General features: G+C 45.9%; 1 protein-coding gene across 1 annotated transcript in view; it reads right to left on the bottom strand.

Annotated features, from left to right (window-relative positions):
- Positions 1-5570: 5570 nt before the first annotated feature.
- Positions 5571-15826, bottom strand: part of LOC126563849 (serine protease filzig) — a 34158-nt gene continuing 23902 nt past the window's right edge. Inside the window, exons 2-8 of the mRNA XM_050220625.1 lie at positions 8621-11730; positions 8349-8538; positions 8075-8261; positions 7580-7764; positions 7007-7122; positions 6719-6838; positions 5571-5740 (exon numbers count right to left, since the gene is read on the bottom strand). Of these exons, the coding sequence (XP_050076582.1) occupies positions 5576-5740; positions 6719-6838; positions 7007-7122; positions 7580-7764; positions 8075-8261; positions 8349-8538; positions 8621-11730 (4073 nt within the window). The 3' untranslated portion in view covers positions 5571-5575. The remainder of the gene's footprint in view (positions 5741-6718; positions 6839-7006; positions 7123-7579; positions 7765-8074; positions 8262-8348; positions 8539-8620; positions 11731-15826) is intronic.

A 15826-nucleotide genomic window follows, 5' to 3' on the forward strand; every position in this document is an offset into this window, starting at 1 on the left:
TCTTCTGCACTAGTCGATTCACTTTCACAACTGGAACTGGAGCGTGTACGGGTTTTGCGGGAGCTCTGCCAAGCGAGCGATTCCACGGTCAGGAGTAAACTGCTTGTCAATGGCACGGGCTAGCTGAGCTAAATTGTCCGAGGACGAACGTAAAAGCTCGGCACAAATATCCTTGAACTGCGAGAGCGACCGTAAACGAGTGAATGGGGGAGAGAGAAACCAAGGATGCCAACGTAAATGTCTCTCGGAAAAGTGAGAAAGCTCGGGGTTTTTTTTTAGGAAAGATAAACCGAGAGAGCGAAAAGCAACAAAAGCACAAACACTTAGAATAAGCTCTCAGTTCATCACAGCAAGTTGTTTCTGTCTTTTGATATTGTATGTGAATTGAATATTTTATTTTAAAATATTTTTAAATAAAAAATATTATGTTCAAGTTCACTGAATTGGGAAGACGAACCAAGCATCAAGAAAGTTTTATAAATCTTGCAAAAAGTATGGTTTTTTATAGTTTTAAAATTTTACATAAAAAGAAAAGATTTATATAGAGCTTATTACATGACATGAACTTAATAAGAAACTCCAGAAATGTATTTTTGACCTTCACAAAGGCTCTCCATTCGAACAAAAAAACAGAATTTCCCCTCGATCATCTTCTAACAATGCTTAACAACATAAAAAACGCCTTCTTGGGGTAGGCTAAGGCAAACCCTCGCTGGAACCATCCTTGGGATAGTCCATTTGATGTGATTTGTTTGAGAATCGGCATTCAAAAACATTTTTGTCGGCTCTCAAGTACATGGAAAGCAAGTGGCCCAATGAATGGCACTCGCATCATGAGCATTAAAGAGCATAAAGAGAGTTGTCCGGAAAATTGGACAACAACAAAATAAAAAAAGCCCCCACGAGTCAGGGCACAACGAGTTCCTTCAGAGCAGGGTGCTTGTGTATGATGTTGGTGTGCGAGAAACCAAACGAGCAGAAACGTTCACAGCAGAAGCATGCTCGCGGGATGGATGTGCGCAAACTCCACCTCGACGGCAGACAGCACACGTTCTACCTCACTAGGACGCTTTTACGTGTACGGCGTAATGTTTTCGTAAGCGATGATGGGAAACGGCTCACGGTTTAGGTGACGGTTGATAGGGTGCTTTTTGGCTATTTCTTGGAACGAACAAGACGCTGCGAATGTGCTCTGGACACGCACCGAGCAACAAAGCGGCAGATATGTTGTTATGCTATTTGTGTGGCTGTTTTGTAAAATCCTGCCGTTGGGTATGACGGCGCATGGATAACACACGGGAATATGGAGATAGGTCATGCGTTGTGGGAAATGGTAGAAATAGCTACAAAGACTGGAGGCTGTGTGCAGGTCAGTACATCGGTGTAATTCTGGGAAAGTGCCCCGGTGGATGGCCAGTTTGACGAAGGACGAACATGTGGCTTGTAAGATCTGAATGTGTCAGAATTGGCAGGTGATCAAGCGCACCGGGACTGAACTTCACAAGATAGGAGTTTCTTGAAAGGATAATAAGCTATTGGTTGAATTAATATCGTCAATGTCAGCATCGGCTAGGGTCTTTATGGTAATTTTCAGAGATTTAAAGTTCTTTAGTGTGGAAAAAGTAGACATCAAATGAAAGTGCTGTTCTATATACTCTTCAAAAGATTCTTTTTTTGTTAATATATCAAAAAAGATTCATTACAATGCTCTACATTATCGAAGGACCTTCTTGTTTAGAGCTATTACTTTCCATGGCCTTGAGTCAGTCCATCAACCTTCTAGTCCAGAGTTGAATTTCATAAAATTTAAAGATCTTTAGCCAGCATAGGCTTTTTTGAAACCTGTCAGTCCTCACTAAGGCGAAACGTTTCTGTTGAGATTTAGTACTCAGTTTTGTCGTGTGCTGATCCCCGCCGCTGTCGCCTTTACCACCGGTCAGCCTCGAATTTGCTAACATTGATTGACTTCACTTTAAATATTTCATGTATGTATTTTACTTTACTTTTACCCTACTTTTCAAATGACTTTTCAGAGAAAATTTAATGTTAAACGACAAGAGAAAGAACCTCATGTTCGTCATGCAGTAAACTATCTCCTTTATTTCCGATTGCACCTATACGTAAGGCAGTTAGCAGATTTAGCTTGACATCCCCAGTGCTCACCACGACTTCTTGCAAAGTAAATAACGCTCTCTCTAACGATGACGATGATTGCGATGGCGATAGGGATGTGACGTCGGTAAAAGATTGCTCCGTTGTGTCGGTTTGTTGGATGTGTTTTCAGGTGTAGGTGTTAAAAAAAGATTGAAAACTGGAGCTATTTTTGTACCACATGAAATATGAACAAGCATAGAGGACGATCTCGAGACAATTGGTTGATTCAAAGAGATTCAAAAAGGATTATTTTTCATTTATCAGGGTGAATTTATTTTAGCAAATGAATATGTATTTCGAAATAGAGAACATTTCGTCCATTAAAATATGCCACCATACGCATTCAATTTTATAAACACATTTCGATTACTAGATAAACACAGGCGTTGATTACGTCTTTTGGCAAATGATCGTCTGTAGTATAAGGATTTTTCAACAAACCCTCTGACGATGCATTAAGGCAGTGCATGCATAATTTTATAGTGCACCATAGATGTCGACCGAAAAAAGCAAGCGAAGAACACGCTTGCCTAACCGCACTTCAGGAAGGATAACTCTGCAAGGGTTTGAAAGTAAAACCGCTATATGGCAGAGAGAACCATTGAAGAATTCTCTTATCCGCTCGATACATTTTGTATCCATGTCGTGTTCTCCTGTTTTTGTGTAAATATTGATACCAAGCGATCCTTTGCTCGTTAGCAGGAAGCCATTGTTCTGAACGGGTAAGTGCTGCAGGAGCCTTACGCTAGCGCGGTGATAATAAATGTTGGTTGAAACCGTGCAAGCCGTACAAGTACGGCACTCGGATGCAGAATATTCTCGTTACCGTGCAAGTTATGCGGATACGTTTTCGCCCGCTGCGAGGGCACTGGGTAACGAGCAGGCACAACTTTTCATTTATGCAACAAAAAAGAACAAAAAAGAAGCTTCCACCAAAGTTTTCCATGCAACGCGAACCATTAACGGTGGTGTTGTTTTCGAGTTGGGTAAATATCGTAGTTGAACTAAGCGCGAAAAGCGAAAAGGTGTTATCGTGCGGAAGGCGTAAGTGTTTAACTTTTGCACGGAAAGAGAGAAAAAAGAATGTTTTAAGTGGAAATTTAATATTAAACTTTTTATGAAACAATGTGCCACACTGTAAAACGATTCGTACTCAATATATATTTTGTTGGCTTTCTTTTCCAAGCGATAAAAGAAATATTTTACCGCCTGATTTCATGCTACTACTGTATTTTTAATTTCCGTTTAATTAAGCCTTATCAAGAGCTACCATCTTTTTCAAACAACGGTCCTTGAAAATGAAGAGATCTAATTCATTACCCACAACTTTTCGTACGAATTATCAGCCGTGTATTTGCTTTAGCTCCAAAAAAAGAAAGGAAAAGCGTCCGTGTGAAACGTAGTACGATTTTGCCAGCTGCATCTATAAATCGCCTTAAGCTTAATCGATGCTATTTCCACTTTGTATGCTTCTTCGTTAGAAGAAGGTTGGTCGTCGATGAAGCCACACCAAGCTTCAAGCAATGGCTGTCGTTTGACTGTTTTTGCTTTGCATTTTCATCGAAATGGCAAGAGCCTTTTTCTTGCAGAAGGACCAAGGAAGGGAATTAGAGCAAGTGTTTGCTCTTTGCTGCCGCGTTAGGACGTGATTCGTGCTGGTAGGTAGGTTAAAATCTGCATCGATCCCAACGGAGCTTCATCGGTTCATTAAATCTATGCATAGAATTTAAATATTGGTTTTTGAGGAAGACGTCTTGATTGTATTGTGTTAAGTTTTTATTCCCTAAAACACGAGAAGTAGTAAAACAAAATTTTTTCTCACTGTTTGGACGATCCAAGCTGGATTGATATTTGTACGGCAAAGACTTCTTCTAAGATAAATTAATATTTCGCAATCAATCAACTAAATCTCTTTATGAACAACCTCCCCAGCCATCTTGCAACAGGTTTAGCTTTTCATCATAGCTTCCCTTAGGGAAAGCTGACCCAACGATAACCATCGCTGACCAGCTGCGTCCAGTTTCCAGAGCCGGGTGAACTTCAAACACACACACTGCCTGCACACGAGGAACATTGTTTTAAATGGTAATCCTACATTATTCAGCATCAAGTGGCCGTGAATAAGTAATCGCTCGGTGGCCGCCGGTGGTAGTTAATGCAAAACACTCAAGTTAGCTCAGCCAGAGCGGGAAAGTCCTTGGAAGCATTTGCCCGGGGAGCAGTAAACTATGGACTATCTCAGCATAAAATGCAACCTGTTGCGAAACAACCGTTTACAAATGGAAGAAACCAGTGCTCCCGTAGCAAAAGCCGGACCGGGAAAAGTTTGTCGTTTCGATTAAGCCAGTTGAGTAGCAGAATCATCAAAAGTTAATTAGTATGCATTTTTTATACCGGTTTGCAATGTTCCGGAGCTGTACGTTCGGAGAGGAGCTATCTATGGATGTGCGTAGGAGAAATAGATATTCTTAAAACATTGTTCGGACAAAAGACGAAACGTACGCCTCGAGGAAACTTATTGTTTGTAACTTCTCTAAAGTTTTAACCATTCTATATTTTAACGTGTTTGTTTTGTATGTTAAATTAAAATAATCACATGATCGTTTTCTACACCGGTTTGATTTTGTTTTGCGCGCACGTTTCTGCTCTCCTGACACCAATTTCCTTTTTTTTAGTAACTACCCTCTATCGAACTGGACCCTTGCGGCTGGTCCACCTAACATTCAACTTGCTGCTTGCTGCGTCACCGACGCAGAAGCATCCAAAATAAATACATATATCCATTAATAAATAGTTTGAACCACTAACAACAATGTTTAATAAATTAATATAAATTACGCTTAACAATGACTCACCGAATCACATCCTAACAGATGCCTATGAATGCAATTTGTCGCTTCCTTGCTCACCTTAGCTCCATTCACACACACTCTCTCACTCGCTATCCAACATTTTCTATACTACTATACTTCTGCATTTGAAACCATTTTGTGCAATTTGTGCGGACGACGACTACTTGCCGTGCAATCTGCCTGTGCCTGTGTGCATACCGTACTTCTTAATGTGAAGCCAGGTTAAACCTAATCTTTCTGCCATGTGTTACACACTTCCTAAACCGTTGCTATCGCACACATACCGAACCCGTACACCCGGGATGCACTCTCGGGGTTGGGTTTTTTTTTCTTAGTTTGCTGGGGGCCATAAATCCCATACTCAAATACATACATATAGGTGGGCACACATACACAAATTCTCGCGCATACATTCATTCATACGAAGAGGCACACATACAAACACAAACACACACACAAATATAAACACGTGTACTCATGCAGCACCGATCCTTGTCTCGTAGATGCACATGCACACTAGCACCATGTATCTGTAGCCGTGCTGTTTGGCAGAACCCAGGCTAGGGATGTTATTTCACGCCAGTAACGCTTCGTAGCCAGGGTTTGTAGAAGGTTGTTCGCATGTAGACACCGGGCAGGTAAGGGGCGGCACACCGGATACCGTGGGACACGGTACCGACCAGCTCGTACCGGCCATCGGGACGCTGTAGGACCAGCGGACCACCGCTGTCACCCTGTCGTAATCAAAAAAAAAACAAAGGAGGAAGGGAAAGCAGGTATTTAATTACATTACAAAGATTCGTTGTTGCCATCAGGCTGCAGTCGTACAGCAGACGATCGATTCGTTTTAATTATAAGCGTAATGTCATTTTTATCACATGCACACGATACGTGCGTGGTTGGGTTTGTCGTGGGATGAATTCTCAAATGTTGAATTTGGGGAGGTTGTTTGGACGGTATTTTGGTAATTAGAAGCAGCTAGGATGCAGCCGGAATCATATTAGAGCCGAATAACGATGGCGGATTATGCAAGGTAATTGGAACCAGTGTGTGAAGGCGTATCGCAACATTGTGTAGCGAGTTTCAGGTGTGTCCTGTATCAAACATTCGGTCTGTTTTTATAGCATGCATGATGCTATAATTTAATTTAAAGCAGAATAGATAGCCTTGTTACTAGCTTGCAGGATCAATTCCCATCTGCCGGGTCAATGGTAAAGTAATACATTTTAATCAATTATTATATGTAAATTACGATTTCTATTCAAAGAACTCGAACGAAAATAACGTGTTTGAACATTTAAACAAAAAAATCGAGCACATAATTTGTACCATCATTATCACACAAAACAAGCACCCGATTGCAAGCGCATAAATTAAACATTCACAGCAAATCCTTGCCGCTATCATCCGCATCGCAATTTGTGTCTGCCGATGGAAGTAAACTTCCCTGCAAACCTGAAAGCACGTACATGCCACGGTTCCCACGGTCCCAGGGACGTGGCATTCGTAACACCTCCCCGGAACCGTTCAACAGAAGCGGCAGCAATTTTTGTTGATTATGGTAATGAAATACTTTCAGAAGATGACGGAAATTAATTAACCGAAGCTCCCAATCAATAATACTGGGCCCCGAAGCCCGCCGTCCACGGTCGTTCCGTGTGGGTGGAAATCAACCGTGATGGACGTGGTCCCGGATGGGACCATCTTCGTACCTCGCAGGAATCTCGCTTTCCATTTGCGTAACCGGCACAGACGAACGATGGTAGGATCTTCTTGTTGTGTCCGGCCATGTGGAACATCTCCTGGCAGACGCTGTTCTCGATGACCGGCACCTGAACGTTCGGCAAACGGTCGGTACGGCAGGCACGAGCAGGTGAGCGATGGCGCCGTATGCAAATGAATGTTCCGGGAGGTACGTGCGGGAGGCAAGGGAAAGAAAATCTCATTAGTTGTAATGCGAGTTGTTGTGATGCGAATGCGATGATTTAATGTTTAATTACCTGAACTTCCTGCAGGACGGAGGGTACACCGCCACCGTAGGTTAGCCGGCCCCAGCCCGTAACCGTTGCCATACGCCCGGTAAAGTCAGCTTCATCGCCCGGCATACAGATTGGCACTAGGGGAGGGGTGGAACATGGAGAAGACGTGGACGTTAGACAACTGAGCTTGGTTCGAATAGCAATAGGGTCAATCGGATGTAGATCGGAGGGATGCAGGGCTGCCGTTGCTGCCCGACTAATGGGCGAGCAATCAGTAACGACCGTGTGCCGGTTGGCTGTGATTTGCCCACGTAATGGAGTGGATTAAGTTGATTATGTAAAGGTTTGGGAGCAGGGAAGTTAGCAAAGCATATAGCCGGATCACTGGAGAAGGATAGTTCTTAAGAGAAACAGTCCACCCGGTGTGGGCGTCCAAGGAAGTTGATTATGAAGACAGAAGTTCGCACTGGCTGCATACAAACGAGCTAAGTATTTGACATTTCTACGAAACGCCGAGAAAGCCGAGGAAGTCAACAATCCGGATGGGAGGTGAACAGTGGCCCTGGAAGGGAGGGTGGATGGGTGGAAACGTACCTATATGAACGTCGTAATGGATGGGATTCTCGAGCTCCAGGATGGCTAGATCGTTCTCGAAGGTGGCCGCATCGTACTGCCGGTGAACGATGACACGTTTCACGTTCTTCGTGACGGAACGCTTCGTTTCCAGGTCGCTGGAGATGTCGAACTCCCCAAACACGGCCACTAACGAGGCAAGGAAGCTACAAAATGAAGGGTACAAAAAGTGTTTTATTGCAAGGTTTTTGAAAAAAGGAATCAATTACGTGAAAAAGTTCCCAGAGCAGCACATTGAAAGCTTTCTGTAGTGGAGGGAAATTTTTTTGTTTTCCCCTGCATTTGCCGAAGAAAAATTGGGAGATCTCTCGGAATGCAGCTGAGGGATGCTTTTAGGTTATAACGCGTTTTTTTTTAACTTGACTTTTGCATACATTTTAATTTTCCCATAAAGAAAGCTTTTTGTGCTGCACCGGAGGAAGCTCTTTCTCGTCGACATTATCGACGGCAACGTACCCCGGTTGACAGTGAGCGGCAGTGATGACGTACTCGTTCGTGATCAGCACACCACCGCACTTGTTCTTGGTGAAAAGTCCGAGCCAGGTCGACTCCCGAACAAGCACCTGCCAGGGCCATTCGCCAAACTTCGATGCCTTACCGCCTACCACGCGTCCACTCTTCATCAACGGCCGCTGGCCACAAACTGCAAGTCGAGAAAGGGTTGCATCAGAATTAAGAACCCCGGTACAAATTCGAATTTCCCCATCTTTCCCATGTGTTGCATGCTTACGAATCTTTCTCCCTCCTGCCGACTGCTGGTCTACCGTCTCGTTCGTCTCCTCACCAACGTCCTCGTCCTCCTCCTCCTCCTCGTCCTCACCGTCCACGGCGTTTTCCTCCTCGTCGATCGTTTCGTCTTCCGGGGCGGCGGTGGTGGTCGTCGTCGTCGAGGATGGGCGTTTGGTGGGGCGCTTCGTGACCTATAAGAGTGGTTTTTTCAACTGATAAAAAGTGGAGTTGCTAATTTTTTATCATGCATGCCTAGTTGGTAATCGAACCTACTTTGGTGGGTTTGCGCGTCGTCGTCAGCTGGGTGGTGGTGAGGTCCGCATCGGCTAGCGTCGGCCGGGTGCTCGGTTTGCGCGTTGGCCGCTTGGTGGTGGACGCACGGACCGGTTTCTTGGTCGTGCTGGTAGCTGTCGATGGTTTCGGCGATGTGGAGGGTTTCGGCCGTGAGCCGGACGCTGTACTGGCGGATGTGGAAGGTTTCGGCTTCGTGCTGGACGGCTTGGCCGGTTTTGCCGGACTATCGTTGGCGATCGGTTTGCTGAGCGTTGTTGCGGAGGTTGGCTTGGATCCGCTGGTTGGTTTGGTGGAGTTACTCGGACGTCGTACCTTGGTTGGTTTCTTCGAAGGACGAGACGATGGTTTGACGGAGGTTGCGTTACTGGCAGCACTGTCAGCCAACACGGTGGGCTTAGTGGTTGGTTTCTTTGTGGAGCTTCCAGAGCTAGTGGTGGTACCATTGGAAGGCTTCCTGTTGCCACTCGGACGCTTCTTCTTCTTCTTAGGCTTCGGAGTGGTGCTGGAGGTGGGAGCGGATCCTTCGCTAGTGGACGAAACTGATGCAGGTGCAACTGCAGTGGTCGCAGCAAGCGATCCAGCGGTACTGGTAATGGTAAGGTTCTTACGCTCCTTCAGAATTTGTTCCAGTTCCTCAAAGTTACCATTGAATGTCTGCACAATCTTGTTGACGAGCATGTTAACCTTGTCCTCCTCGCTCGCCGGTGTACCGTAAATACCGTTCTCGATCTTCGTAATGTTCGACATGGTGGTAGGGTCGGTCAGATTAAGGTTAGGATTGCGCACCGGTGGGAAATTGTTGATATCATCTGGCGTAGTGTAGAGTTCGTTCTTGAGTGTGGACACTTCAACTACTGCCGGTGGTCCGTAAGTTTGCAAGCTAGGCTGTTTCGGTGGTACACGGTTTCCTATCGGATAGGATGGAGTCGAACCGTACGATGCTGTCGGTCCATAAGGAGCATAGGTGGACGAAGCGAAGTTACTGATTTTGTTGTTATTATTGTCCACAATTGTGTAGATAGCGGTGGAGGTAACAGTATTGTCTAAGGCTGGCCGGCTAGTCGATCCAAAGTAGCCCTCATCCTCGAAATCTCCAATCGACGACATGTAGACGGGTGGTGTGTTCTCGTAGAATCCGGGCCGAGAACTGCTCGGTGCTACCGACGATCCTATCTTGTTGTTGTGATTGTTGTTCCACGTGGAAGACGTTACAAGCCCAACGACAGGCTTCGGCGTGATGTGTACGGTGGGCGATGGATTATCGGAGGCACTTGCAATTTGAATGTAGTTAACGTTGGCCAACGTTGACGGGTTCTGGTGGGACAATGTCGAAGACTGTACAATGTACTCTGGCAGCTTGATCGTGGTAGCGATAGGACGTTTGGTAGCGATCGTCGTGATCTTTTTCGTTGGTTGCACGGAAGAAACGGAGACCGTGGATGCGGGCCTGGTTGGGCCGGTATAATAGCCACTGCTAGCTAACGTGTCTGTTGTGATAAGAACCGGTCGCTTGGAAGTGCTCGATGACACTATAATTTTCGTCGGTGGTGGTCGATGTGTCGAGGAGGGCAGAGATTCGCTTTGCGGTGAAGCAGATCCCCCATAGGAGACGGCACTGTTCGTTAGCAGGGTGGCTTGCACTACAACCGGTGCTAAAGTGGGCCGTTTCGTAGGTTTTGGACTGTAAACGTAGCTCGTGGATGGAACATTGCTGGTGGTATGTGTAACCGTCGGTGCGTCAGTCTTTTGTGGCTTTGTGATGTAGAAGCTGGTAGGTCCGTACTTGTCGTAGTCGATTGAAGCCGTTCCATAAGTGGACGGCGCGGTAGATGCCTCGAACGAAGCCTTCGTAGCGTTGGCATCGTCGGTTTCGTACTGTGGACCAACGTTCGAATCGTTCAGCATAAGAATGATCGACTCGATCGAGGGAATGTTGTTCATGGAAACAGTCGGCTTGGACTGTGTGTCGTTTTTAGTGTCATTCGAGATTGTCTGCACCAAAACGTACTGGCTATTGCCGGCAGCTTCATTCGAGCTCGGTTGTGTCGGTTTCGGGCGAGGCTTAAACTGTGGCTTCGGATAGGTTACCTTTATAGGCTTTACCGTTGGTGCTGACTGTTGAGGCACCGCTTGAGACGCTTGCGGTACGCCGGAAAAGTCATTCGGGTTGGCATAGCTCTGGTCAACGGCACCGTGCTCGTTGAGTAGATCCGTTTCGGCAGCGGGATGTGTGATGTCACTGTGGTCGAAAAATTGGCTGTTCTCCTGGAAGATTTGGTTGGCAATTTGTTGCACCCCGGTAGCCGTGATGTCGGTGCTTGTTTCCGTCGATATGGAGGACGATCCGGTGCCGCTCGTTTCACTCGAACCCGTTTCACCGTATGCACTCAACAGGGAAGGAATTTCGGCACTGTACACACCATCCTTGTTCACCTGCACGTAGTGCGTCTCGTCCGATTCCGTCGTGGAAGGGTAACCGAGCGAAGATGAGGGCAGCTCATCGCTTTCCGTCTTAATCTTGTTGGTGGAGGGTGAGTACACAGACACCGCATCGCTAGCCACATCGTACTTGTTTGCGCTGATACTGTTCAGCACGATATCCTCGTCCAGATCATCATTTACGATGTAGTTGTTGTTTTGGATTTTCGTAAACAGTGGTTTGATTTTTTCAATGCTCGCCGTGTAGCCACCACTCGTGTCCGTTTCCAGCGAATCGGGCTTTGGTGGGTCCTGCTCTACATGCACCACACCTTCCCCATACCCACCGCTCGTCATCTGGCTGCCAAACTTTTCGTACTGGCTGGCGATGGCTGAACTGAGCGACGATTGGGCCGACTGTTCGGTGGTGTTGATTTGCTCCATCAGTGCGTCCGTCGCCACGGTGTCCTTCGTGAGCGGCAACTCGCAGCAGGTCCCGAACAGAAACCCATCCATGCAGGCACCCACTACTTCACCCTGCCGCTGGAAGCATTCGTGATTGAACATGCAGATCGTAGGGCCACGTCGTTCCGGCTCACGTTTCAGCAGCGACCGCGTAGCATTGCAGAACTTTGGCGTAATTCGGTACCCACCGAAAAGTTTTCGGCTCTCTGTACGCGGGCAGGGCGAGAAGGAAGCGAAAGAAACTGGTTAGAAAGCAGAGCAGTGACAGAGTGAAAATATAAAGGCAGCGAGAAAAAAAAAAAATTTCCGGTTGCAAACTAGCGCCTGGGATGTTGAGAAGCTGTCACAACGTTGACCCAGCAAAATGCTAGAATCGATAGGAAGAGGGTGGAAAAGGAAGCGTTCAAGCTGGCTGGTACGTGACCTGAAACGAGCAGCAAATCTAGCACGAGTTCTTCGAGCCTTCCATCTGCAGTGTGTTGCTGCAGCGTCGGGTAAACAGTAAATTTTACAGCCCACTTTTTTTTTGTCGTAGTATTCTTTTCCTAAAAACGGAACAAGGTAAAAGCACAAGGTGGGCACAGTCACATTTTCCCATACGTGGAAATCTCCTGAATGATTCCTGTATGCGCAGCATCCTACTTGCAACACTGGATAGGGTTTTGCTCTTCCGGCGTGGTTGTGTGTGTGCGAGTATGAGTGTTCTTGAAAAAAGTATCGATTTTTCGTAGGCGTCAAGCAAAAAAAAAACAAAGGCAATGTAGTAGACACAGTGGGAAGGATCGGATTGCATTTGTTACGGTTTGGTGACCGTTTTAAAAATGGCGACTCAACCTAACACAACTCAAATGCCACCCTGCACACCTACGGGAGGGGGAATAGCGTTCGATCGATGACGGGACATAAGGGGCAAGCTTCACTCTCGGGCATTTCGTGCGTGAAACGTGTAGGTCCTGTTGTTCTAGGGAGTAGTGTAATGTCGGGCACAATTTCTGATGCCGACATGGTCACGTAGAATATTGCATCAGGCTTGCGGGCTACACACTCCGACGGATGCTCAACCATACGTGGGAGGATTGAAAAATTCAACGAAAAGCGGTGATTGCAGCAATCAGGACCAGACGCTTTGGAGGTTAAGCTTTTGCACGTTGTCGTCGGTGCTTTTTTGCGGTAAGCGAGATTTTATGGTAGTAACGTCATGCATAGAAAGTGTGTGTGTGTGTGCGTAGAACCAATTTCAGTAGCTTAAGGGGAATTATTTTTTCATTTAGATATCAATAAAGTATGTTTAATAATTTTGATAAGCTTTTAGGGACGATGTGTCTTAAGAAACAAAAAATCCTCTACTTCATCTCATCCCATATCATAAGAAAATTAAAGACACGCAAAAAACAATTTATTAATAATGGTTAAACAAAAGAAACGTGATCACAAAACAAACATAAACTACTTATTTATAGTGAACTTCATTCGGCAATCACCTTATCATTACGAACCAATCGTATTCGGCAAGCGGGTAACCGTTTACCGTTCCCAATCAATCCTGCAATGGCCGGAAATGCGTGGCAATATTTATCCTTGAGTTTACTCTTACTTCATTTAAAAAAAATCAGCCAACATTTGCTGTACGTGCCACCAGCACCAACCGTTCTATATTAATAAACTGTTCGCAAACGTGTAATAAAATGGTAACAGCCGGTGGTGGTGATGCCTTTCGCCCGTCGATTCTTGCCGGCCATAACAAGTTACCTCATCGGCACCCCCCGACCTGTTAAGTGTGTTATCCCTGGCGTAATTCAAACGATATGCGTTGTGTATTTATTTTATTCCTCCCCGTGCCCTTTGTTCGCCTGTGCTCCTCTTTCCTGGCTTTTCCCCGGAGCAGCGGAAACCGGAAATGGCAAAGGTAAACGTTTGCCAAGAATGGTAGGGCATGACCTCGTGCTCCGTGTTTGAGTGGGCGCAGCAGCAAGGTTGGGAATAAGGATGGAAAATATAGGTGTGGGACCTAAAAAAAAAAAATACAATCAATGAACACACACGAACAGCGGTCCACTCTAGACACGTGTGTGTGTTGACGTCATGCTCCGCATACGTTAGTGCTGAAGTGGCATCAAGATTAATTCTACACGAAGATGTTCGCACAAGTTTACTCCAAATATGATGTAAATTGAACAGCCACTTGAAAATGCGGGAAAGCTTGCAGGTGAAGCTTTTTTCTTGTCCTTCTCCCTTGTTGCCTTATTAAATATTGGCACAAAAGGAGCCTTAAAATGGATTTCCTTTCCTTCGCTACTTGGAACTCCAGTTCAGCCGTACGAGCCGTACGATAAGATTCATAAATCGTCCATGGCTGTGACGCAGGATGAGTTTTCGCGAGGCACTTGGCAAACAGATTGGACCTCTAAAACACACTCGAACGTCAGCTCGGTAGAGCGCACAGGAGCCTTTTGCTTCCCAGCAAAGGTAGAGGTCGATCGATCAACACGGCCAGAGCGGGAGGAAACCGGTGACGCTAGCAGAACCATTTAATCGCGTGCCCGGAGGGTGTAGGCAATTAATTTTCTTTCCCCTTAGGGGTCGTGTTGCGTTGCTGGTGGTGGCGTACGCCCATAAGTGGAGTGTAAATTTTGCAGACCCTCTCCGCCCCCTCGGTAAAGTCGGAAAGTCTGGATGGCACGATGGGGGCACAGTGTTTGGCCACAGCGTTAATGTCGTCACTTTCGTCGCCGTCGCCGGGTGCGTGGTGCGCAAAGGTGGGTGAGAATTTAGACTTTTGCCATGCAAAAAAGGGCGAAATCCGGTGAGAAAAATCCGACCGGGAAACGTGGTGGTGGTTGAATTGCAAGAAAGCTTCTGCAGCAGCAATTGGTGGCAGCGTCGCAGCGGGTGATGTGCATTATTAATTTCAATGTACATTCTTTGTTTTATGTGACGGTGAAAAGTGAAATTCCGTACGAAAGTGAAATGGGAAGCCCTCGCACGAATACTGTATTTTCCCAGGTATAACGCAATCGTTGAAAGATTACGGCTGCGGTGGTTCCGTTGATGGTGGAGAAGAAATTAAGCTTTTATTTTATAATTTATAGCTTTATATTGTGTATAACTATTAAAAACTGGAATGTACTTAACAGCAAGAGCATCAATTTATCTCATTAAGCGATTATGTTAGCAAAAAAAGAAACGAATTGAAGAACATTACCATAGATAGTGCATACCGAAACACCGCCTAATGACATTCAAAAACACAATTATCTCTCCGAGAAGGGTACTAATTCCACCATAAGCTTGAATGGAATGAGCTAACTAGAGACACACACAGTCCCCAAAGGCACATCTCGCCCGAACGGCATTCACGAAACTCTAGCTCGATAGTACGACCTGTTCGGTCGAGTCCCTCCTCGAGTGGGGTGACCTGAATATTCTTTCATTAGCTCGTTTGCCTGCATCCATTTTCCGGACCGGTGTGCACTAGGTAGAGCTTTCGATTGTCCTTTCAACCAAATCCCTACACCTACACCAGCACGACCACTCACACGGGCACATCGCTCCGAGGATGTTGCCTGATCTGAGCCCTCTGCAGTGTTTTGTGGTGTTGATCTAATTTTGAGTCACATTCGTTTGGGTTTTTGGTGCTGGTGTTACTAGGCAAAAACCGTAGTACGAAGGGTAAAATACCTTTGCCACACATAGACACACACACACAAACACACGTTCGTTTGAAAGCCATTCCGATCTGTCTTCATCTGCAAATCCCTACCGTATAATCCAAAAATTGGTCGAAGCCGGTTTGAGGGTCCCGTACCGGACAAATGGCAGACTTTTGTTTCGTGGTTTGTGCAAAATAAAAGCAAAAAGTCATCCCTCCTTGCCGTCTTTTCTTCTCGGAAAACTAACTGTAGCAACAGAATGGTTTTAGTTATCGCTTTTACTGGCTCGTTGATAACCTAACGATAATCGTTTGACTTTCATGAATAAATATTTTCATTCCTGCACGGAGGACATAAATTTCGTTCGCGTGAACGCGGTGCGCAAGTGGCTGTTAATGAGACAGGCTGTGAATGTTGTCTGTGTGCCGGGGCCTCAGAAGCCGTCAGAAGTCGAAGGATCAAACAGCTTTCGCGCGATTTGGCTCGGTGCCAAAACAATTTACCTAGAAGTGGTTTTACCGGTGCTGGAAATCGTTTAGGAAACCGTTTTGCAAAGCGGTCGTACAAGCCCTTACCGTTGCTCCTTCATACGGGATGCAAAGGATCCTTACTGGGCTGAAGTGTGGTGGTGCGGTCTGGCTTGAAAGCAAAT

This window comes from Anopheles maculipalpis, chromosome 3RL (assembly GCF_943734695.1).
Source record: "Anopheles maculipalpis chromosome 3RL, idAnoMacuDA_375_x, whole genome shotgun sequence".
Taxonomy (NCBI): Eukaryota; Metazoa; Arthropoda; class Insecta; order Diptera; family Culicidae; genus Anopheles; species Anopheles maculipalpis.